General features: G+C 55.5%; 1 protein-coding gene across 1 annotated transcript; it reads left to right on the top strand.

The window, feature by feature from the left end:
- The first annotated feature begins 1,097 nt into the window (after positions 1-1,097).
- On the top strand, positions 1,098-16,031 carry EEF1A2 (eukaryotic translation elongation factor 1 alpha 2). Its single transcript, XM_082491371.1, has 8 exons — positions 1,098-1,243; positions 2,718-2,940; positions 6,752-6,931; positions 8,028-8,324; positions 12,455-12,605; positions 14,384-14,640; positions 14,727-14,961; positions 15,684-16,031. The coding sequence occupies exons 2-8, from the start codon at positions 2,797-2,799 to the stop codon at positions 15,809-15,811; spliced, it is 1,392 nt and encodes a 463-aa protein (XP_082347497.1). The 5' UTR covers positions 1,098-1,243; positions 2,718-2,796; the 3' UTR covers positions 15,812-16,031.
- Positions 16,032-22,954: the final 6,923 nt, after the last annotated feature.

Below are 22,954 nucleotides of genomic sequence, written 5' to 3' on the forward strand. Positions count from 1 at the left end.
ATTGCACAGCTGACACAGGTATAAATATTCTGACCACTACATGATTATTTTTTTTTTTATGCAAAGAAATTTTCACGGTATTACCGAGGGAGATTACTTATGGTTTCCTTGTCCTCCTAGGACTCGAACCCCATCTCCCGTTAAATGAGATGACGTTAATAAGCCACAGATTCTTGAGCAACCAACATACATGTTGCAGGTGCAGAAATCTGTTTTGCTCTATTTGTCCCTTGCTTTGCTCTTTGCTCCTGAGCTAATGCATTTCCACCGAGGCAGAAATGTGGGTCAGTGCCTGTGGGGCTCTGCCCAGGGAGGCATTTGCCCCGTGTGCCGTGCGGGGACCCCTCTCCTCCCTGCACGTGTGGGAAAGCAGCCCTTCTGCGCCACTGGACTCACTGGGGGCAGAGCAAGGGCTGTGGTACTTGGTGGCTCTGGGCCCCTCTCCCATGCCAGCCCTGTCCCTTCACCCCCAGGCTGTCAAGGGGAACCCATGGGGGTCCAAGCCCCACTTGGCCTCCATCTACACCGCTCCCCTGGACCAGGATTTCCATCATTTCCCCTCTCTTCCAAAAAGCCCTTCCTTCCATTTCCCTCTATCCCTCCATCTTCCTCCCATCCCTCTGTCCCTCCATCTTCCTCCCACCCCTCTGTCTCTAATCTCTCCTTCTCCCCTGTCCCTCCATCTCCCTCTCATGCCTTCATCTTCCATCCCTACACCTCTCCTATCTCTCCATCCTCTATCCCTCCACCTTCCTCCCATCCCCTCTATCTTCCACCCTGCTGTCTCTCTCTGACCTCTGCCTTCCATTCTTCCATCTTCCCATCCCTCCATCTTCCACCCCACCTCTCCATTTCTCCCATCCCTCCGTTTCTCCCAGCCCTCTATCTTCCTCCCATCCCTTCATCGCCCATCCTTCCACTTCCTTCCCATCCCTCCATCTTCCACCCTTCCATTTCTCCCATCCCTCCACCTTATTTCCCTCCTTCCCAGCCCCGTCTCCCCCCCCCCTCCCTCCCCCATCCGCCTTCGCTTCACCCTGCTCCGTCCCTCCTCCTCCTCCTCCTCCTCCTCCTCCTCCTCCTCCCCCCGGCGCGCCTCCTCCTCCCCCGCCCGGTACCGCATTGCCGTAGTGCGGGGGGGTCGCTGCATTGCGCTGCCGCCGTCAATAGGTGGGCCCCTCCCGGGGAGATAAAGCCGCCGGAGCCCAAGCTGGCAGCCTCTGCCGCCCCGACCGCCGCTCCGGTAAGAGCTCCGGGACCCCCCCGGGCCGCGCCGCGCCGGGATGGGGCCCCTCCGCAGCGGGGGGACGGGGGGGAAGACCGGGCTTTGGGGGTGGGCGGGGGGGTATGTCCTGTCCCAGGGGCTGTGGGGGTTCGGTGCAACCTCCCCCCTCCTCCCCCCCGGGTGCTGCTGGTGCTGCCAGCCCCGGGGGGGTGTACCCCCGGCAGGGAGGGAGAGGATGGAGCTGGGCCATTCCTTCATCCCGATCCCGCAGGTGCCTCTTTCCGCAGGTGGGAAATAACCCGCCCTCCCCCCCCCCCAAAGCTAAAAGCTCCTTGGAGGAGAAAAAAAAATCAAACAACAAAACCCAAATGAATAAAATAAAGATAAATCTCCGGTTCCCAAAGCGCCCCCGCATCGCCCGCCCCGGGTGCGGGGGGGACCCGCACCGGGGAGGAGGACCCGCACCGGGAAGCGGAGCTGCGGCACGGGCGGCTCCGGGCTGGATCCCCGGTTCAAGGGCAGCGGGGGGACGGGGCAGCCGAGGGCTGTCACTGCCCGGGGGGGGGGGGGGGGGGGCTTCTGGCGGGGGATGTTACTGCCCGCATGACTGCATCGCTATTAGAGCAGCAAACTCCTCCTGACCTCCTTTGCTTTTATGGGCAGATTCGTAAAATTGGATTTTATTAGACGTCAAATTAAAGCTCCTAATTGTGCCGGGTTCATGGAGCCATGGTAACGCCTGGGAGATGCCAGAGCGGCTCCCCGGATATATCGATTTGCGTTTTTAGCCTCCTCCCTCTGTTTCATCCACATTCATGGCACCAGAATATAATGAACACCCCCCCCACACACACACACACACACACAACCACACTGCAGGCTCAGCCCGCACCGCTCAGCTTTCGTCGGCCCCTCTGTTCGCAGCCCCGCTCGAGGGAGCGGGCGAGGGCTATTTTTGTCCGTCCCGTTTTGCGGACACCATGTTGTCACCCGAACCATGGGCGGCTTGGGAGCGGCGGCGAGGGCAGCCTGCGGGGACGGGCACCCACGGCTCCTCCCAGGGCACCCATGACATGGAGGAGATGCCCTCGGGTTTGGAAAGACCGAGAAGGCAGCAGGAGCAGCCCTGAGGCAGAGGAAGGTTTTCCCGAGGAGGAAGGGCACCTTCGAGGCGGCGATGACGTAGTCCTGGGAACTGGGGGTCTCCAGGACGGCAGTGGAGGGCAAGACGCTATAAAACGCGGCATCTTGCTGAGACTTGGAGGCTGTACGTGGTGGCCAGAAATAGCCCGGCTGGCCTCCTCCAGGGGTGGGCTGGCTCCGTCCCAGCGCGGCCGGAGCTGCCAGACGAGGCCGGGCACCCCCAGCCGGGATGGGGCGCGTGGTCCAGCGGGAAGGTGGGGCGAAGGGAGGAGAACCGTCCCCGATGGGGTTGGGAGGGTGCTGTCACGGGGGGGTCTTTTGACACGCCTGCTTCTTCCCCTTCCTGCAGCCTCCCCAAAAACGCAGCTGCGTTCCCACAGCCCTCCCCGCCGCCGCCCGCCCCGGCCAGCCCCGCGTAGCCCACCAGCATGGGGAAGGAGAAGACGCATATCAACATCGTCGTCATTGGGCATGTGGACTCTGGGAAATCCACCACCACCGGGCACCTCATCTACAAATGCGGGGGCATTGACAAAAGGACCATTGAGAAATTTGAGAAGGAGGCTGCCGAGGTGAGGAACCTGTCCCTGCAGCGTCCCCCCACCCTCCCACCCATAGGGATGCTCCATATAGATGCCCCACAAGTGTCCCTGGGGCAATACTGCCCTTTTCCTGGCACTGCCCATCTCTTTTTCCCTTTGTTCAAATCTCTTTTTTTTCTTTTTTTCTTTTTTTTTTTTTTCCTTCCCCTCGGTACCCCTGGGTCTTCCTGACTCCTCTGGCCTTGGGAAAATAGGCCATTTGGGCGCTCGCCACCCTCTTCTCCAGAGCTGGGGGACTCCCCGCCGCGGGCTGTTAATGAGGGCAGGAGGTTTGCAAGATGGGGTTAGGGTTCTGGGAGAGCCACAAACCGTAGTGCTTCAGGGTATGAAATTCCTTCTAAATATAGCGCACAAGGAGGAAAACCTGATAATCCCTCACTGCCTAGTGCAGGGCTCTCTGAATTTCACTCTGAAGCATCTGTTTCCAGTGCCTGCTGGGGACAAGGGGCGGCATCAGCTGGACCACTCGTTTGATCCAGTTCGTTAAAAACCCCAGTCTCATTTTTCTCAAGTGTATGGCCTGATGTGTAGCTTGGCTGGTAGCCTTTAATATAGAAAAGCTGGCATGAAGTATGCGCGTTTAAATTAAATCCTTTTTTTTAGCTCTTATAAGGGTGACATTTGTAGCAATATCCTGGTGCGTGCCTTCCGTGGGGTGTGACGCCCAGTACCTTTAATGGGGCAAACACAGAGATGGAAGAGGAGGAAATAGTCTTGGGAAGAAAAACATGCATTGGAAGCTCTCAGAAATTAATGATGGTAAATTCTAGAGAGGTGGGTGAGCCAGGGAAAGCCCGGCTGCGTTATTGATAGGGCAGATCTGGTCTCTCAGAAGATGGCTTGTCGTCATCATTCCAGGAAGCTTTAATGCAGATATCCCTCGATGATTTTTTTTTTTTTTTTTTTTTTTTTCTGGACAAGATCCCACATTTCAATGAAAATAAAAAAAAGGAAAGGTTTACAGGGCTGCCAGTCTTGATCAGCTGTTGTGCTGTCTGTCTGTCTTAACCCTTTGAATTTGCCGATAGCATCCCAGCTAAACCACCCATTTTCCTGCCTCACTCTCAGCCCTTTTTCTCAGCCCTTAAACGAAGAGCTTCTTCCTTCGTACAACATCATCTCCCCCCTGGTTTAAATCAATCGCTCATATCCCTCCATATATTCCCCGTTTCCCCCCACCCCCCCCTTTACCTACAGATCGGATATGGCACGATGAGGTTATTGTAGATGTGATTGCGGCTGTTTTAATTGAACAGACACTTTCACTGACTTGCCAGAATACGCGGGGACTGGAAGCTGCTATTAATAGCCTATTGACTGAGCTTACAGACTCCATTTTCTGATGCAGGGCTGGGGAAGGGTTTGCTTCCATTAGGTGGCATTCGCAGGAAATGGAGGCCCGTGTGCACCCAAAAAGCCAACAAAAAAACCCCAGGGGCTGATATTTTTTTAAGATAAAAGAGACAGGATTGGTTGTTTTTTGGTTTTGTTTTTTTTTTTTTTTTTCTTTTTGACTCAGGGGCAGAGGTAACGGTATCTCCAAAAGAAAAGTTGTTCTGTTTTAAAAAAAAAAAATATAATAAATCAGTAATTGTGGTCTCCAAATAGAAAGCTGTCCCTCAGCTGAGGTTCGAACAAGGAAAATCAGGCTGTTTCTGGCACTGAACAGGGAAGGTATTGTGCAAAGCTAGATAATACCCTGGTTTTTTTCAACACCGGCGCTGGGTAACTGAATATACCCCGTGAAAGGAGGGAAACTGCTAAATAAAGGATCTCATTTGTCTTCAGGTTACGTGTGATGCCGGGTCCTGGGGGGGGTCACACGGGCTGACCGGCTGTTTGTGTGCGTGGTTGCGGGTGGCTGCAACAAGGTGCTGATTTCCACTCGGCTCCCGCGGGAGAGCCGGGGGTCTGCGCCGTGCCTCAGTTTCCCCACCCAGAAGGGAAGGGATAGGCTGCCGGTGGGTGAAAGGCTGTGGGCTGTGCTGACGGAGCTCTACCCGTTATAGTAACTACCCGTTATTAATGCATTGCACAAAACGCACCGTTCCTCGGTGTATCTCCGCCATTTCCCGCAGTAAATGAGCGCGCTAACGACCTCCTCCCTTCTCCCCTGGCAAGAGAGGGGGTCGATGTGCGTGCTGGAAAGGGTTAATCTCCGAGCTCTTGCTCTGCCCCCTCACTAAGCCCGATGCCAGGAGGATGCTTAGGAGCAGAGATTTGATTCTGGATCTTTCCACTCCCCCCCCTCCCCGACTGCCCTTCCTGCCGGCGCGAGAGCTCCCGGCTGCCCAGCGGGGATGGGGCATCACCATCTCGACCCGGTGTCCCCTCCGAGGAGGGGGAGGCTTGCCCCTGGCTTTAGGATTTCGCCCGTAATCCTCCAGAGCAAGCTGCAAAGTCATCGCGGTGCTCAGCTGTTACATAAACGAGCCGGCACCATTAATTCCTTGTGCTGGCCGGGCACGGGGCTGGAGCGCGGGAGCCGGGGGCAGAGCAGCTCCCGGGCACGGTGATGCTGCCTGGCGAGGACCATCATTACCGAAGCGTTCGCCGCCTGCCATCAGGAAGCGCTTCCCTCTGGACCGGCGATTTCTAATTGCCCGTAATGAATTTTAGGCGTTGATACTCCAGAAGAAACCGCGGTTGCAGAGACCGCCGGGATGGCTGGACAGGAGCGGGGAATCGCAGCTCTGTCCTTGCACAGTGGTTAGAGCCCATTAAATCATCCGTAAATGACCTAAATTCCATTTTCCATCTTTAAAAAAAAACCAAAAAAACCACCCTTGCATCTGAGGCCAAGAGCTGAAGATCGATGCCCATTAACCCTTTGCTTCAGCCGGGCTCCCCGGACTGCTCCAGCACACAGCGGGGTCAGCAAGGGGTGGTCTTCTCCTGCCCCATCTCCACGGTGGCAGGATCCCAGCTCAGACTGGGAGCACCAGCTCTGTGCTGGGGGGGAGGGGGGGAGAGAAGTCCTGCTTTCCCTGGTGGCATGACGTCAAAGGACACTGACCCAAAGGAGAAAGTGGTTCAGAAGTGACATCATGGTTTTACCAAGGAGCGGGCTTTATCACAGGACAGAGAGATTTACTGTAGCTGATCTCACCCAGCATGATTTTATGCGTTACAATGTTGGCTGAGATTTTGGCCATTTGGCAACGACAGTTGGTCTGGCTGGAGCTCACAGTAGCTTTTCATGTGAATTCGCACACTCTGTGGCAAAAATCAATCACATTTCTATTCTGCTCATAGCAACCGTCTCGCGTTTCATTTTCTTTTAACCCATTCCCTTCCTACACCCCTGTCGGTTATGGGCTCACTCGTGCAACAATGCCCTTTCTCACGAACCAGCTGTCTCACAGGTTCCCTTAATAGGTTGAAATACAACAATAAGAAGCTTTCCACCACTGCTGTGCAATTCTCTAGCACCATGATTTCCCAGCAGCAGCGCAGGGCCATGGCATTTCACGGAGCAGACCTCGTGGGTCAGTGGCTCCAGCTCCTGCCCATCCAGCCCCACTCGCAAATTCACTTCACAGCTCTTCTTCCAGCCTCTCCTCCGTCCTTTTGAGGAACATGTTGAGAACAATATCTCCTTTCACCTGTATTTATTAGTAAATAGATCTCGGCTATCACTGAATTTAGGGAATTTTGCCATCAACGTTGGCGATGTGACCCTCTGCCTATGCGAGCTTGGGATGTGCCCTGGAGGGTGGGTTGCTGGCACCAGTGCTGTGGGTTTGGGTTTCTCACCAGCTCTTGCCTTTGTGTTGGCCAGATGGGGAAGGGGTCTTTCAAATATGCCTGGGTGCTGGACAAGCTGAAGGCCGAGCGTGAGCGTGGCATCACCATTGACATCTCGCTGTGGAAGTTCGAGACCACCAAGTACTACATCACCATCATTGATGCGCCTGGTCACAGGGACTTCATCAAGAACATGATCACCGGGACCTCCCAGGTGAGAAACGGTGGCCATGGGGGGCGGGGTGCTGGAGGTGGGAGGCTGAGACTTGCTGACAAGCCTGGGGTCATGTAGGTGCTGTTGGAGTGCTTTGTGCTTTTGGAGGTGGGTAGTTGAGACAGCAGACATCAAGGAACATTGAGCATGATCCAGGCAAGAGGCTGGGTAGTACCAGGGGACCCAACACACCATGGTCCTGCACCTCCCTGGGCGTCTGGGAGAAAGGGCCTCCTTGGGCACAAAGAGGTGGTTTCTCCACCCTGTTTCCCCTACTTGGAGGAGGTGGGGATGAATGCGGCCTCTCTGGGAAGTGGGATGCTGTGAGCTACAGCCCTTTGTGTGAGGATATCACCACATTATTTTAGCCTCAGCCCACTGAGGTATACAAGAAACTTCCAACACTCACCTAGGTTTTGTTGGCTAGAGGAGGCTCCATTGGTCTTTTCTCCTTCCTCTTTCTTGAAATAGCTGTCTCTGTCCTGTAAACCACATCATATTGCCAAACTCAATGGTCTGCCCTTCCAGGGCAGGATGGTTCCCCCTAATAGCAACGCAGGGCATTCCTGCATCTCCCTGTGGTTGATGGTTGCTGGATGAGCCTCACTGTGTGCCCAGAGAGATTCCCATTGCGATGCCAGTTGGGCTGGGCATGGCTTCCTGTCAAACTCAGGCAGCTTCTGCTGGCTCTGGGTACAGAAGTAATCTGGGGAACACAGTCTACATGGCTGGAGTCTCACCCGTCACCCAGGGACATGATTTGCAAGACTTCAGTAGGGATTTAGATAGGGCCTTGGCTGTGCATCCCTGGATGATTGAGGTGAGGTCCTGGTTAGAGTCATGCAGCCTGGAGGGACCCACCCTGGTTTCCAACCCACGTTGCAAAACCATGCACAGGTGGCAAGTCTGAAATAACACAGTTCGGTCAGTTTTGGGGTAGATTGCCATGGTTATGGGTAGCAGCTGGCAGGGAGTCTGTCCAAGCCGTGCTTATTCTGAGTAATGTGCATCTGGGACTTACTCAAAGCTCTCAGAGGTGGCACCAGGAGCAGCGCTCTCTGGGGACAGAAGCAATTCATTAGCTCTCTCCTCCCAGGCTGACTGCGCCGTCCTGATCGTTGCTGCTGGCGTCGGTGAATTTGAAGCCGGCATCTCCAAGAATGGGCAGACTCGTGAGCACGCCCTGCTGGCTTACACCCTGGGGGTGAAGCAGCTCATCGTGGGCATCAACAAGATGGATTCCACAGAGCCCCCGTACAGCGAGAAACGCTACGATGAGATCGTCAAGGAGGTCAGCGCCTACATCAAGAAGATCGGCTACAACCCAGCCACAGTTCCCTTCGTGCCCATCTCGGGCTGGCATGGAGACAACATGTTGGAGCCCTCTCCCAATGTAAGTGTGCTTTGTGTTAGACTTTTCCCTCTGCCCCGACTATCCCGATCCAGGCTGAAGCTCACCGCCATGCCCTGAAAACCGCAGGCACATTTCATGCACCCGTTGTGCGTAATGGGCCGTGTTGCCAGCGTGGATGTGTTTGTCACGTAGCTCTGACTGCACCGAGCCGGGATGAATGGGTGCACTGTTCACGGGCACGCTGGTTGCTGTACCGTGGCCAGACACCCCAGTGGCTAAACATGAGCATCTTCAGGAGACGATCTGCATGGCTTTGCTTCTGGGATGTGATTTGAAGGTTTTGCATCGTCAGACACATGGTGACGTTAGAGCCATCCGTAGCGATTGTCACTCTCAGCAGGAGTATCATGTGTGGTTTTAGGGCATTGTTTTCTAAGGCAAATAACACAATCTGGTCACAGGCTTGTAACGGCTCCTGCCACACAGCCGCGCTCCCACGGGTTGGGTATTGGATACCATTCCCCATCGGTGCCGTATGCCACGGTGGCAGCCGCACCTCCAGTTCCAGTGCTGGGATCTCACTTCTTAAGGTGACTTTTTCTTGAAGAGGTACCAGGTTCCCCATGCCAAAACTCATGGTTCCCTAGAACATCCATTTGGGTTTGGTCTTTCTCCAGTTGCTTTTTATGAAGTCTCTCCCTCTGTGCGTCCGTGATGGGGACGGTGGGCACACAAAGGTTGGGTGCTCTGGGTGAGCCCTTGCCATTATTTCATGTGACAGCAGGGGAGAAACGAGCTTGAAGAAGGATGAGGGCTTCTTGGTGGACAGGTTGTTACTCTGACACTTTTTTTTTGAGAAAAAGCTCCCCCAGCTTTAGTCTTCTAAAGAACTGATGGGCTGGAAAGTTCTGGCCAGAGGAAGGTCCCTGCTGTCCTGCTGGCTTCTGGATGACCTTGAGCAAGTTATTCGGACCAGAAACACTCAGCCATCCCTTGTGCAACCAATGGGAAATTTGATGCTTAAGGGTGCTTTAGGATTTCACCAGCGTATTACGGGTCAGGTCTCTGTGACGAAGGAGGCAACGTATGAGTAGAGCAGCAATCGAAGGAGGTGAGGGATCACAAGCCTGAGCTAGAGGAGTGTCGCCATGCAAGCTCGCACCATCGTGCAACGCAGCGCACGGCCTTGCACGGGAAAGGCAGCTCACTTGGGGCTGGCTTGGAAGGAGGGAATTTTTGGGGTGCTTGGGAGATTCCTGTCCCCTGGGATAAAGGTCAGCCGCGGCCATGCCAAACCCAGCCACATAGTTCCTGGGTGCCTCAAGTCAGACAGGTTCCAAATGTCAGCAGCTGCTGGGCCGGGAAGATGATCCTGAACAATTCTCCTATTAATAGGCTGCAGAGGGGAGGCACAGGGCAGGATGGGGCTCGCTGGCCCCCTCCCTCCAGAACGGTCTCTGAGCGTGTTCTCAACGCAATGCGCCGCCCGAGAGAAGGCAGCCGCCAAAATAACTCACCCCTCTGCTGTAAGGAGGCAGCTGGCCCCAGGGTGGGTTCCCAGGAGCTGGGGAATTGGGAAGAAAGCCTGGCCAGGGGTTTGGATCAGCATGAGCTTTGCTGGACAGGGTGCAGGGTCCTCCCCATGCTGTGGTCCCCAGGAGGTCCCCATCCTGCCTTTGCCAGGACACCAGCTTGGGACAGACTCCTCCTCCCCATATCACACCACATCTAGGAAAGCTCGAGCGGGAAGCTGGTGTAGATATCTCTCCTCTTGTTCCTTGCCTGAAAAAGCTCTGATTTTTGTCACTGGCAATTTCTGGCAGGGTATCACTAAGGCACGAGGCAGTCAAGTGACTTGTCCATCTGTCAGGGGACTTATCAGAAAGTGGGGATTAGAGCCGTGACGTCCCCGCAGCTCCTGTCACCTCTGGGTGAGAGGAGGAGTGGAGGGTACGTCAGGCTGGAACCAGCTCTGCGTGGGAGCCTCCAGCCCACGTTGCACAGCAGCCCAAGGCCACCTGCAAAAAAAAGATGGCTGGGCCCTGCTTGCATCAAAGTTTGACATTTGAGAGCTTTTTGGCAAATGGGGTTTTATTATGAAGCCAGCTTTCTGACGCTGCAGCTGACAGAATTGAGCCATGTGATGTGCTTTGGGAGACTTTCACCCATGGGATGCTGCTACCCAAACGCATCCCATCTGCGGTGCACGGGGGCACGGTGGCCGGGGGCTGCGGTGTTGGGGTGCCTTGGGCTGCTCACAGGCTGGGTAAAACCAGAGAAAGGCCACCACTCTGCAAAACGTACTTGGGGTGCGAAAGGGTTGGAGCTCAGCTGTTATTTGGGGGGGGTCCAGCCTGCCATTTAACCTGTCTGGCTGCGGGGTTTGGCCAGATCCTGCTTGTGTTGTAGGAGTTGGGGAATAGGAATTGCTGTTTGGGGAGCAGATTTGGGAAATACGGAAGAGAGGTTTTACTTGGGTGGCCCTAGGAGGCAGCACAAAACCAGGTTTTACAGATGCTTCTCACCCTGGGGCCATGCCGAGGTTTGGCAGAGTGGATTTGCTCCCAGAAGGTGCCCAAGTGCATCTTCATCTAAATCTTGGGATGTCAGAAGTTCTCCAGGTAACACATCCAAAGAAAAAGGGATGGCTCTGACAGCCAGGTGTCACGGGGTGGAGGTTGCCGTTTCTCCGTGTCCACAAGCCGCGCAGGGGTGGAGAGATGGGATCCGCGGGCGCATAGTGGCCGTCACCCCGGAGAGCAGAGCCCGTGGGCGAGCGGCCGCCGGGGCAGCTGCTTGCATGGGCGCCTGCCTGGCGTTTCGGGCCGTGCGACAGCAGGCTGGGGGGAAGGTCTGAGTCACACTGCGCATCACATGCGGCTCCGTCACCGGCTGGGTGCATTTATCATTTTGCCGAGCTGGTAGCCTGGCGCTGGATCCGGCTGCGTAGCAATAGCTGCAGTGCCCTGGGATGGATTCCTCTGCAAAAGTGTCCCCAGGCTGCTCCTGCCACTGTCACCAAGGAAGACAATTGGTGTCAGACGTGACCCTCCGAAGGAGGCTGACCTGAACACGTTCGATGCAGGCTGGATTCCCTGGCTGGACCCAGCTTTTCGCCTCTCTCCTTTCCTGAAAGTGGTGCAGGTTGCAGGATGGGAAACCAGCTGCGTCCTCCGGGGATGGCTGTGCAACCGGGGGCACTTTGGGGGTCCCGTTTCACCCGTAGCCCCATACCCATTGCGCTGTGCCACTGGCGTTGGTGCCCAAGGGAAAAGCCACGTCCATACCGTGTGCGATGGGGCTGGGGCACACGGGCAGCGTTTTACATTTGAGGGGGAAAATATTGCCTAAACCTCTCTGTGCAGAGGAAGGGGGGAATGACCGTGCGGACTCTGATCTCTGTTTGTTGTATCAGGGTTGTTTCAGACCCACCACTGAATGTTTCTTGCCGGCAAGCCCTACAGCTTCCACACGTGCGCCCCAAGAAAGCACTGTGTTCCCTGCATCAAACTGCAGCCTCTGCTGAGCACATTTCCATACCTCTCCGCTTCTTTTCTGGCCAATTTTAGCTTCAAGGGTCCAATTTAGGTCAGGAGCAGAGAGCATCTGTGAAGAATGACCCTGCCCTTTGACAGCCCTAGTGCAAGCACCAGGTTTCCAGCATCATCCCAAACCAGGGTTCAAAAACCAAACCCTGGAGGGGTGATAGCAGAAGCAAGAGGGGAGAAGGGTCTGTCTGGGGCTTGCCTTGAAGAAACTCAGTTCCCAGGACTGAAGGTTGGGTCCTTTGTAGCTGAGACTTGGCTGGAGACCCTGTGGTCCTTGTACCATCATGGCTGGAGGGCCGGATCCAGGCAGCTGGCTTGGGAAGGCAACATCCACAGGTTGGTGTTGGGAATGGGGACTGTGAGTTTGCTGGATTTAACCGCTTCCATCCTTTTTCTCCTGTTAATGCACGTTTCTAGGAGAGAGGGGGCAGATTGAGCAAGGGGGTGTAGATAAGCCTGCAGGGATGGTGGAGTGAAAAGAGCTCCCCAGTCCCCAGGTAAAGCCAGAACACGGTTGGACTGAGTCCATGAAGGTTGTCCTGGTGGGATGTCTCTCTGGGATCACCTCTGGATGCTGAGGAAGGGCACACTCAGTGCCTGTTGTTGCTGCTGTGTTTCCAGATGCCTTGGTTCAAAGGCTGGAAGGTGGAGCGCAAGGAAGGCAACGCCAGCGGGGTGTCCCTCTTGGAGGCCCTGGACACCATCCTGCCCCCGACCCGCCCCACAGATAAACCCCTGCGCCTGCCCCTCCAGGACGTCTACAAGATCGGCGGTGAGCAAAGGCCTTTCCACTGTCCCTCTTCCCTCTGCTTTAATCAGGGTCTTCATTCCATGGGGATTTGGGAATGACGTTTCCAGGTATTGGGACACTGGAGAGTGTGGACTTGAGATAATGTTGGGGAGAAGCTCCAGGGCAAAGACCCCATTTGAGACTGGGCTGTCTGGGGCTGGGGGGTGACATGCCCGAAGGTGCCCAGGGACCGGAGAGGAGTAGCGGGTTTGTGGGCTCTCCCCAGGAAATACACGAAACCAAAATGGCTACAAATTTGAGTGTCCCAGAGGTCACGGCTGGCAGGGCGAGCTGGAAGCAGCAAAAACATGCTGGGGCCCACATGAGGGACAAGGCCAGCGGGGAGGGCCACCGGTGAGGCTGGTGCATGGCGGCTTGGCCGCGGTCTGCCCGTGCTTCCCAAATGCTGGTGTCCATCACCGGCACCTCCGTCGGCCAAGCTGCACCGCGGTGCCAGCCATGTAGGGAGCGCGGCGGTCGGCGCGTCTCCCTTTCCCTCTGGAGCGGTGATGGGGACACTTTTCCGAGCTATAAATACCCCGTGAGCTCTCTGACCCGCTGGCAGCAGCGGGCAGCCCTTCTGACTCACCTGGCTGCCGGATCAGGCAGGCACAACCATTCCCAGCCCTTTTCCACACTTTTCCAAGGATGTGTGCGCTGCAGAAACCAGGCAGGGATTGAACACGGGTTTCAGCAGGCTTTTTAATGCAGTCTTTTCTTTACAATTGAGATGAAAGGTGGTGACCAGGTCTGTGTCCCAGCTCAGCTGGAGCAAAGAGGTATGGTGTTACCATGAGGCAGGTTCTCAGAGAGTAGAGGCACCGTGGGAAGGAGGGAGGTGGAGGCAGCAGGGTGGATGTGGAGGAGAAGATGGGTCCAGCCAACCTCCTCAACCTCCTTTCAAGGTTGTTTCTCTTAATGTTCCTTCACCTGACTCCAAAGGTGAGTTTTCCTGAAGTCTCCTGATGACACAGGGTGTGAAAGGTGCCCTTCATTTAATTAGCCACCCTCATTCCCTGGCGCAGCTGGGCCTCATCCCACGCTGATGGTGTGGCCATCAGGGATGCGGAGCGTGTTGTTGCACGCACGCTGTGTTGTGCCCAGACCTCCATGCAGGAGGTTCCACAGCTGCTACAAAGGAAGAGCTTTCGGGGCACGTGGATTGCTCAGGGTCTTCTCATTATGGTGTTACTCCTTTTACAAAATGTTGAGTAGGAAGGATGGACTCATGGTATTTTTGAAGACCCTAATGTTGATCTTGCAGCTAAAAACTGGGTGTTTTGGGGCAAGAAGCAAACATGGCCGCTTATTGCGGCCTTCCAGTACCTAAAGGGGGCCTACAGGAGAGCTGGGGAAGGACATTTTACTGGGGCATGTAGCGATAGGATGAGGGGGAATGGCTTTAAACTGGAAGAGGGCAGGTTCAGATTGAACATTAGGAAGAAGTTTTTCACTGTGAGGGTGGTGAGGCACTGGCCCGGGTTGCCCAGAGAGGTTGTTGAGGCCCCATCCCTGGAGGTGTTCAAGGCCAGGCTGGACGTGGCTTTGGGCAACCTGGGCTGGTGGGAGGTGTCCCTGCCTATGGCAGGGGGGTTGGAACTCAATGATCTTCAATGTCCTTTCCAACCCAAACCATTCTATGATTCTATGGTCTTTGGTGAAAACCACTGGAGATATCTTGCTTTTGCTGCAGCCAGGCTATTGCCCAGGGATATGCCAAGCAGGTTACATTTTGCTCTGCTCTGTCCCTGTCTCCGCAGGGATCGGCACAGTCCCCGTGGGCCGGGTGGAGACTGGCATCCTGCGGCCTGGCATGGTGGTCACCTTTGCACCTGTGAACATCACCACCGAGGTGAAGTCCGTGGAGATGCACCACGAGGCCCTGAGCGAGGCTCTGCCTGGGGACAATGTTGGCTTCAATGTGAAGAACGTCTCCGTCAAGGACATCCGCCGTGGGAACGTCTGCGGGGACAGCAAGTCGGACCCACCCCAGGAGGCAGCGCAGTTCACATCTCAGGTCAGCAGAGCTGGTGGTGCCACCGTGCATGCTTTGCCACCGTCCTCCTGCTCCCAGCCTTGCCCTGACACCGCTCTGTCCCCCAGGTGATCATCCTGAACCATCCCGGCCAGATCAGCGCCGGCTACTCGCCCGTCATCGACTGCCACACCGCACACATCGCCTGCAAGTTTGCCGAGCTGAAGGAGAAGATCGACCGGCGCTCTGGCAAGAAGCTGGAGGATAACCCCAAGTCCCTGAAATCGGGTGATGCGGCCATCGTGGAGATGATCCCCGGCAAGCCGATGTGTGTGGAGAGCTTCTCCCAGTACCCACCCCTTGGTAAGGGAATGGCTCTTTGGAGGTCTTCTGCGGAGGAGCGGGAAGGCTCCACAGGCATAGAGCACACACCAGACGTGTTGAGCCTCTCCCAGAATCCCCCACTAGTTAGACTGGGGAGGGAGCTGAAATTGTTTTGCTGCTCCCCCATGTGCTGGGGGTGCAGAACTGATGCATGAACTGTGACAGGGCTGGGGGGGGGGGGGTGGGACGGGCTCTCTGCTGAGCTGGGTTTCCAAAGGCAGGGCTGGGTTTCCCCTCTGGGAGTGACAGGACCTTTCCTTCGAGGTTACTAAACCCTCATAGTTTCTGAATACAGAAACATTTTTCAGCTTCCCCATCTCTGCCCTAAAAGACAACTGGTCAGGAGAAGAAAGAGAGAAGTTTGCTCAGCAGAGGTCACCTTTTAATGCAGGGAATTGCCGTGCTTTCCTTGGATGGTGTTGCACATCTGGAAGCTTTAGCAATGCCAGGAGCTTGCAGAGACCAGATGTGATTTAAGTTTAATAAATATTCATTTAAACAGAGAGGAGCATCAGGGCTAGCTTGGGTTGATGGCTCAGGGCTTGTTCCTACAGGAACCTGCTCCAAGGACAGGGGTAACGCGTGGCACCATGAGTGGTGGGTGTAGATCCCACTGTCACCCACCCAGAAGAGGTCAGCCTTAGGGGAGGCAAGGCGGCCGCGTTTCACTCACGTCCCCCCCCTCTCCATCCATCCCACAGGCCGCTTCGCTGTCCGTGACATGCGGCAGACCGTGGCCGTGGGCGTCATCAAGAACGTGGAGAAGAAAAGCGGTGGGGCCGGTAAAGTCACCAAGTCTGCCCAGAAGGCCCAGAAGGCTGGCAAATGAATCGTGGGCTCCCAGTGCATCGCGCAGAAACCATCCCTGACACCAGGACGCTGCCACCGTCTCCCCCGGGCGCATGTGTGCACATCAGCTTGTAAGAGTTTATATGTCAACGACTGGATGCTCACCATTAAGGTCCAGTGGAAATTCTTTAAAAGGAAAAGCATGTTCCAGCGTTTGTGAGGCTTCATGTTAATTTTACCAATAAAACTGGTACAACATCCACAGTGGAAAAAAACCCAAACAAAAAAAAAACCAAAACACAAAAAAAAACCCAAACAAAACCAACCAACCAACCCAAAAGGTGTGGAGCTCTGTGTGTGCGTCTGTCATTGAGCGGGGCTGGGTTTGATGGGTTCCATGTAGTCCCACTTAGAGCAGATGGTGGGGGTGGGCACAGGCAGGGCTGGGATGGAAATTTGAAGGAAGGAGGAGAGTTGGGCACCCATCTTCAGGGTGCCACCCAGCACCCAGCCCTTCCCCAGCTCTCGCCCCTTGACCGATGCAACGTGCTGATTCCCGCAGCCTAAAGCAGGAGCTGCTCTTAGACCAGTTTTGATATTATCCTTAACCTGCTCAACCCTCTGATATCAATTATCAGGGCCTTTATCGTATTTTTTTCAGTGCAAAATAAGCTTAAGTTAACTTCCTAAAGTTATGCCATTTAAAGAAAGAAAATAGCATACCCCACGCCCCCTGGAAGGGCGAGCAGCATCGCTTTCACTCTTTATGATACCCCATTATTGTGGGAAAAGTGGCCAAGGCTGCCTTCTCTCTACACACTTCGCCTCACACGTGGTGGATCCCCCAGCCCTTTCCAAACAACACGACAGGACCATTTGTCCCTGATCAAAGACATGTGCTGGAGCCCAGATGTGACTCCCAAGAAGCCCCAAAACTCATAGTCTTCACCCAGGATGGTGTCTTGTCTCCCACTGCAAATTTGAAGCCCCGGGCAAGATGTTGCACCTCTTCCCCACTCCACCCAGTGGTGGCTGTCCCAGTCCAGAGGGTTGTGGTTGCCAAGTGGTTAGGACTGACTAAAACACAACAGCCAGGAGCTTTGAAGAGGAAAAGGTTGGAACACGAGCGTGGGGAGGAGCAGGAGGTGGTACGGCAGGGCAGGGAGGCGGAGGGAGGAGGTGTGAGGGTGCTGCTCCCACTGCAGAGCTCCGGGGACATTTCCAAGGGACATTTCCCCCCTGAAGGTGGGGTTAGCAGCGTGCTGGGGCATCCTGAGGTTGTCTGTGCTCATGACTCAGTTTTTAGGAGAAGCTACAGCGCTGGGAGCAGATGCCATGCACAGGCTCTGTGAAGGATGGCATCATTCGAGGTCCTTCCCAGGAGAGCCCCAGAGGCACAAGTATCATTACTGTTTGTGTTGCAGGAGCCCTTAATGATCCTAATTAACATCTGATGCTCTGCAGCGCTAAGTGCCCCCAGGCAGAGCCTCAAGGAGCCAACGACAAGCTGAATTACAGGGAGTGCTGCACGAAGCTCTTCCAACACTGTCCCCATCCCATGTCCTGGTCTGACAGCAGACAGACACGTACTGGCTCACTGAGCCACGTTCCCCAAAACTCTACGCACAGGCCACCGAGGCTCCTTGCCGCTCTTCATACGCCCAGCAGCCACCAGCTTCATCCATAGAAATCCATTTGATGCCCAAGGTCTCCAGGATTTGGGTTCTATGAAGCACCGTGTCCTCGGCGTGCTACAAATTGGAAGGGGACCTGGGGATCCCTCCAGGCACAGCACGGCCACGGGAGGAGGCTTTTCTCCCACTGGTAGTTCAATCTCATCTTCCAGCTTCTCCTGCATGTCCCAGCTCCCAAGGCATGTTGTCCTTGAGCCAGCACAGAGGACTTGTGCCCCTTCCTGGGTATTCCCAAGCAGGGCAGGAGAACATCATCATGTGCATGTTTTTCCTCCACCCTTAAAAGCAGCAGGAACAGGAAATCCCACGGGAACATCCCTCCCATGCTGGGCAGGAACCCCCAGCTCTGCTCCCCAGTAGAAGCCAGTCCCTGGCACAGCAGGAGTGGGGACAACGTTGGGGTCAGGTGAGGAAAAGAGAAGAGCAGGAGCGAAGCCTACACCTGGTCTATAGCTATTTTAAAAGCCAAACCAAGTCTGACAAAACTGCAGCTACGTTTCCATAGAAATATGCCGGGGAGCTGTGAAAGATGCTCTGGGAGCGATGCACAAGTGGTGCGGTAATTAACGGTGTAGCTGCAGAAAAGGAAAAACATAAAGCTCAGAGGATTTAACTCAAACCTGCTCACGGCTCACAGCAGGTCCAAATTTCCAGCCTGATTTCGGTGCGGTCGGTACCCCAGGTAATCTGCAGGATCAGAAAGAAGAGACAGGGCCTGAAGTGAAATGTCTGCAGCAGCAGCATCCCCCGTTTTGGGAGGTTTGGGACAGGCTCTGTAGAGAGACAGAATTAACAGAAATATTCTAATTTAGACCCACTTCAAAGCATGAGGTTCAAAAAAAGGATATTAAGTATGCTGAATTTCTGGGGATAGCAAATCAAAATCAGATGAAGCCTTGACCTACCTCCAGCCAGACCTTGGGTTTGAAGACTCACTGTGGATCTGGGTTTTGGGACCAGATCAATGACCCACTGCGTGCAAATCATTGCCTGACCCCACAGGGTTTGCAAGCGTACTAGGGGCGATGCTTCGTTTGGGGCGGGTGACCCATTTTGGGGTTCTATCAAAATTATAAGCAACCCAGCATCACCCTGAACTGGGCCACAGATGGCTTTTGGCAAACGTTGCCGTGAGCTCAGGTTGATTCGAGAGCCACCAGCGCCGTGTCAAAGCAGCCGGGCGCTGCGTGGCCCATGGCGGGTGACATATAGGGCTGCGCTGCTGAGATGCATTTTAAAACACTGACTTCTCCTCCTCCTCCCTGCCACGGCCAAGTGCACTGGGACCTCACAACCAACATCTCAGAGGCATTTTTTTTCCCAGCAACTTTTTTTTTTTTTTTTTTTTTTTTGAGGCATTTTTCATCCCTGTCCTCCCTGCAGGCGCCCGCGGTGGATGCTTCCCCTCTGTACCAGTCTCAGCGATGCCATCTCGTGGAAACAGGGACAAAGTCCTCCTGGAGCAGCTGCCAAGGAGAGGGAAGCCCAGTCCCGCATCCCACCGCTGCAACGCCCGGCCCTGGCAGGCAGCGCGCCCGCAGCGAAGCAGAGGGTACGGCCTCGGGAGCTGCAAAGTGCTTATGGTCGTTTCTTTGGGGACCAGACTTTGCAAATGGGATTGTATTACCTGAAATTTAAAGCTCCTGGAAGGGGGGGGGGGGACGACGACGGAAACTACTAGAGGTTGTAGGAAAGTCAAAAAAGCATCAGGGCTGGATCTCCTGCGCTGCTGGGGATCAGGTCTTCAAGAGGTTGGTTGAGAAAATAGTGAGCATGGATGGAGAGGGAGGTGCGGGGGAGCTGGATGTGGACCAGCATCCAGTTTCCAAAAGGGAAATCACCTCCATGGCGCAAGCGCGCCCCGCGCACCGTAGAGCTTTGATGCCTCGTTGGGGTTTCCTGATGGAGAAGGGAAGATCCCACAAACGGGACCATCCTCCAAGGTGTGAGCAGACACCTCTGCCCACCCCCAGCCTGGTGCCAGCTGCTCTGGTGGCACCCACTGGAGGAGGAGGAATGAGTAGCTTCTCCTTTCCCACCTCTACCCCACAGCCCTCTCGTCTGGCTGTGTGCTGTTAATAATTTAAGGTGAGTTTCCTTAATCCACTGGCGCCGATTGGCCGACTCAGCAGGCAATTTGGGCTGCTCTAAAAAATTTATGAGGCTTTTGCAAGACTGCAAGTGGAATCCAGGTTGCAGATGCTGAGCTGGGTGAATTTGAGCCGCCCGCTGCCCTTCCGCGCTTGGGAGCAAATTAAAACCTCAGCCGCAACCCCTGGTCTGCCTGGGCACGTCCCTGCAGACAGCCGGCACAGGCGGCGTGTCACCAGGGAGGCTGCCGGCCTCCGGCACGCCGGTGCCGAGTATTGCACGGCAGCTTGGACACACGAGGAAGGCTCTCCAGTTAAGGCAGCTCCTTTCCCATCGTTCCCTTCATCTCTCACCAGTCTCCTGGTATGTTTTGCTGAACCTTAAGCCCACGCTGGCAGTGAGGTCCTGCCTGTCTCATGTTGGCTCACAAGTCTTGATGACATCTGGAGTATTTCAATGGCATCTGAAAACGTATCCCACTATGGGGGAAAACCAAGTGGACACCTCCTGACCTTCCATCCCATTCCTGCTACCTTGGAAGCCAATGCCACTGACTGCCAGGGAGGCCAAGGTACGCTCCAGCCCCCTGAACGCCAGCATCACCAGAGGACATCAGCCAAGTGGGTCCTGCCGTCGCCTCTTGGTGACGGAGATGCTGAATCATCTATGGTAGAGGTGAGAATGATGCAGCTGCAGCATGAAGTCCATGACTACGCGACCTCGGAAAGTGAGTTCATCACCGACCAACATCTTTGCCTGGTGTCTGTGTGCCCACAGCAGCCTCTTGCCTTCTCCTTGGGGAGTTTCGCAGCACCTTTCACCTTCCAAAGCTGCTCTGCTGGTGGGTAGCTCTCCACCCAGCATGGACACAGACCACCGCTGCTCTGCTCCCCGGCCCAAGTTGCTGAGCTCAGCCTCTGTCCCAGAGCGGACCTGCACGGTGCTGAGCACCCAGGTCTGAGCAGATGGGGTTGGGGGTCCCACACCAGCCTGGGCAATGCCCGGCCCCGTAGTGCTACGAGGACCTGCAGGCAGGAGCTTTGTCCTCCCTGGGCTTTTCATCCTTGGGACCGGCTTTCTCTACAGCACACAGGTAACACAAGACCCTCGGGGTAAACCTCCCTTGGAAACAGATGATGGGCCAGACCAGAACAGGGGGAAAAAAGGCTAATTAGGGCAGAGAAGAACCTCCCACCCCTGGGTGGGTCTCGTCTCTCCATCCTGCTTCCATTGTGCCCCTTCACAAAGTGCATCAGCCACCCTTGCCCAAATCCTGCCCCAGAGAGGCAACGAAACTGGTGAGGGGTCTGGAGCATCTATCTTATGAGGAGCAGCTGAGGGAACTGGGGTTGTTCAGCCTGGAGGAAAGGAGGCTCAGGGGAGACCTTATTGCTCTCTACAGCTCCCTGAAAGGAGGTTGCAGAGAGGTGGGAGTCCACTGTTCTGTCAAGTAACAGGGGATAGAACAAGAGGACACGGCTTCAAGTTGTGCCAGGGGAAGTTTAGATTGGATATTAGGAAGAATTTCTTCACCAAAAGGGTCATCAGGCATTGCAACGCGTTACCCAGGGCAGCGGTGGAGTCCCCATCCCTGGAGGTATTTAAGGGTCGAGTAGATACAGTGCTCAGGGACATGGTTTAGTGGTGGGCTTGGCGGTGTTAGGTCAAGGATTGGACTAGATGGTCTTACAGGTCTTTTCCAATCTAGGAGATTCTGTGATTCTGTGAAATTCAGGGAGGAGGGTAGCTAGTCAGCCCTCCCCCAGCGTTCTGTAAGATGTCAAGGACCAAACCCAGGAGGTTTCAACTCATTTCCTTTACCCACCTCCCTCTGCAACCCCCTGTTTGAGATCCACCTTTTCGGTGTGAGCCTGAGGCGCGTTCGCAGGCTGCGGCTCTGGCCAGAGCGATGCACTGTGCCCCATCCTCCTCTTGGCCGGTGCCTTCACCCCTGTGCAAAGATATTCCTGATCTGAAGGAGAAACCTGAGCTGTGACACAGCCCCGGGCCAACCTCCGGCCAGACACCCCCTCCCGCCCGCCCACCCCCGAGTGACCGCTCGGGTATCTCGGATGCTTTACATAGAGATACTGCAGCATCTTCAAATTATTCATTTCGGCTCCCTTCACAAACATTCCTTCCGTGTGTCAGGCCACCTGCGGATTTGGGATGGCCCGGTTTTGCCCACTCTAAATGATTTCTAATCACCCCCTGTCTGGCGCTATTTTCATGCCTTGTATCTGCTAAATGCTTTTTTGCAGCCCCGGCCAGCCGCAGCGAGCGCCTGCCCGCCGAGCACTTCGGAGCGATGCGTCTGGAAGCATCCAGCCTTCGGGATGGGACTGGAAGAAGAGGAAAGAGGGGAGGATGATGCCCAGAGATCATCTTTGCGGGGAGCTGATGGGTGTGAGAGCAGTTAGCGAAGGCTGCGGGTTCCTGAGCCTGTGTTTTGGTGTGGAGCGGGTGTACGGGGGGGTTTCGTTGCCTGTGCCGGCCCCTGCCACCGCTCACACAGCAGCGTGATGGGATAATCCTCTCTGAGCCAGGTCCAAGGACACGGCGTGGACTTCTCCCCTGGCACCTATCCGAAGGACCACGGGTGGAGCGAGGGCAGCCAGTGCCAGATGGGAGGCGGCTGTGATTAATGGAGCTGCACCGGCGTCTTGGATGCTCTGAGCGGTTCCCATTAGAGGAATTGCTGCGAGGGAAGCGTGTCGCTGCAGGTCAATACGCTTTGGTCCCTCAGGACATCTCCGGCCACAGATCTCCACGGGAAGCGTGCGGGAGAGGGGGGACAGGGAGGGGTGGCTGAGGCTGACCGCATCTTCAGGTGGAGGTGAAGTCCCTCTTGCAGGGTGGCCCGGGCCGCTGAGCCATTGCCAGCCGACAGCCCGCTGTCAGGCTACAAACACAGCGCAGTTTTAAAACCGCCCTCCCCTGCTCTGCCCGCGGTCTGCGCACAGGGGAGAGTACACGGAGAGGCTGAATGAGATGTTTTGCGCGCACAGCCAGAGCGGCCGGATGCCCAGAGGACGGGAACATCCTTCGGACCGCTGTGCACAAGACAAAGTTGCAAGAACAAAACAGGAGCTGCATGAAATACAAGGCTGGAAGTGGGGAAATGCCATCCTGCAGATATACCATCAGCTTCGCCCCGGGGATCCTGCCCCTCCGGCTGGGTCCTGCCTGCGTTGCAGAATACTCGAGATGTTTAGCAGAGGCTCTCTGCCTCCCCGGTGCTCCCCACGGGATCCAAAAGGAGCCCCCAAAGAAGCAGTTTCATGAGCAGCACAACCCAGGGCGGGAGGGGGGGGTGGTGGTGGTGGGGCAGTTTCCCAAGGATTTGTGTTTGGAGGAGTCATGGGTGGGTTCTCCGATGTCCAATACACAGCATCACC

The sequence above is a fragment of the Vanellus vanellus genome (genome assembly GCF_965231255.1).
Source record: "Vanellus vanellus genome assembly, chromosome: 15".
Classification (NCBI taxonomy): Eukaryota; Metazoa; Chordata; class Aves; order Charadriiformes; family Charadriidae; genus Vanellus; species Vanellus vanellus.

Excerpts from the sequence above, each read along its gene's own strand:
- EEF1A2 (XM_082491371.1), top strand. The coding sequence starts at position 2,797 with ATGGGGAAGGAGAAGACGCATATCAACATCGTCGTCATTGGGCATGTG. Across the intron at positions 6,932-8,027 it reads TGATCACCGGGACCTCCCAG|GCTGACTGCGCCGTCCTGAT; the intron begins GTGAGAAACGGT and ends CTCTCCTCCCAG. Across the intron at positions 14,641-14,726 it reads CAGCGCAGTTCACATCTCAG|GTGATCATCCTGAACCATCC; the intron begins GTCAGCAGAGCT and ends TCTGTCCCCCAG.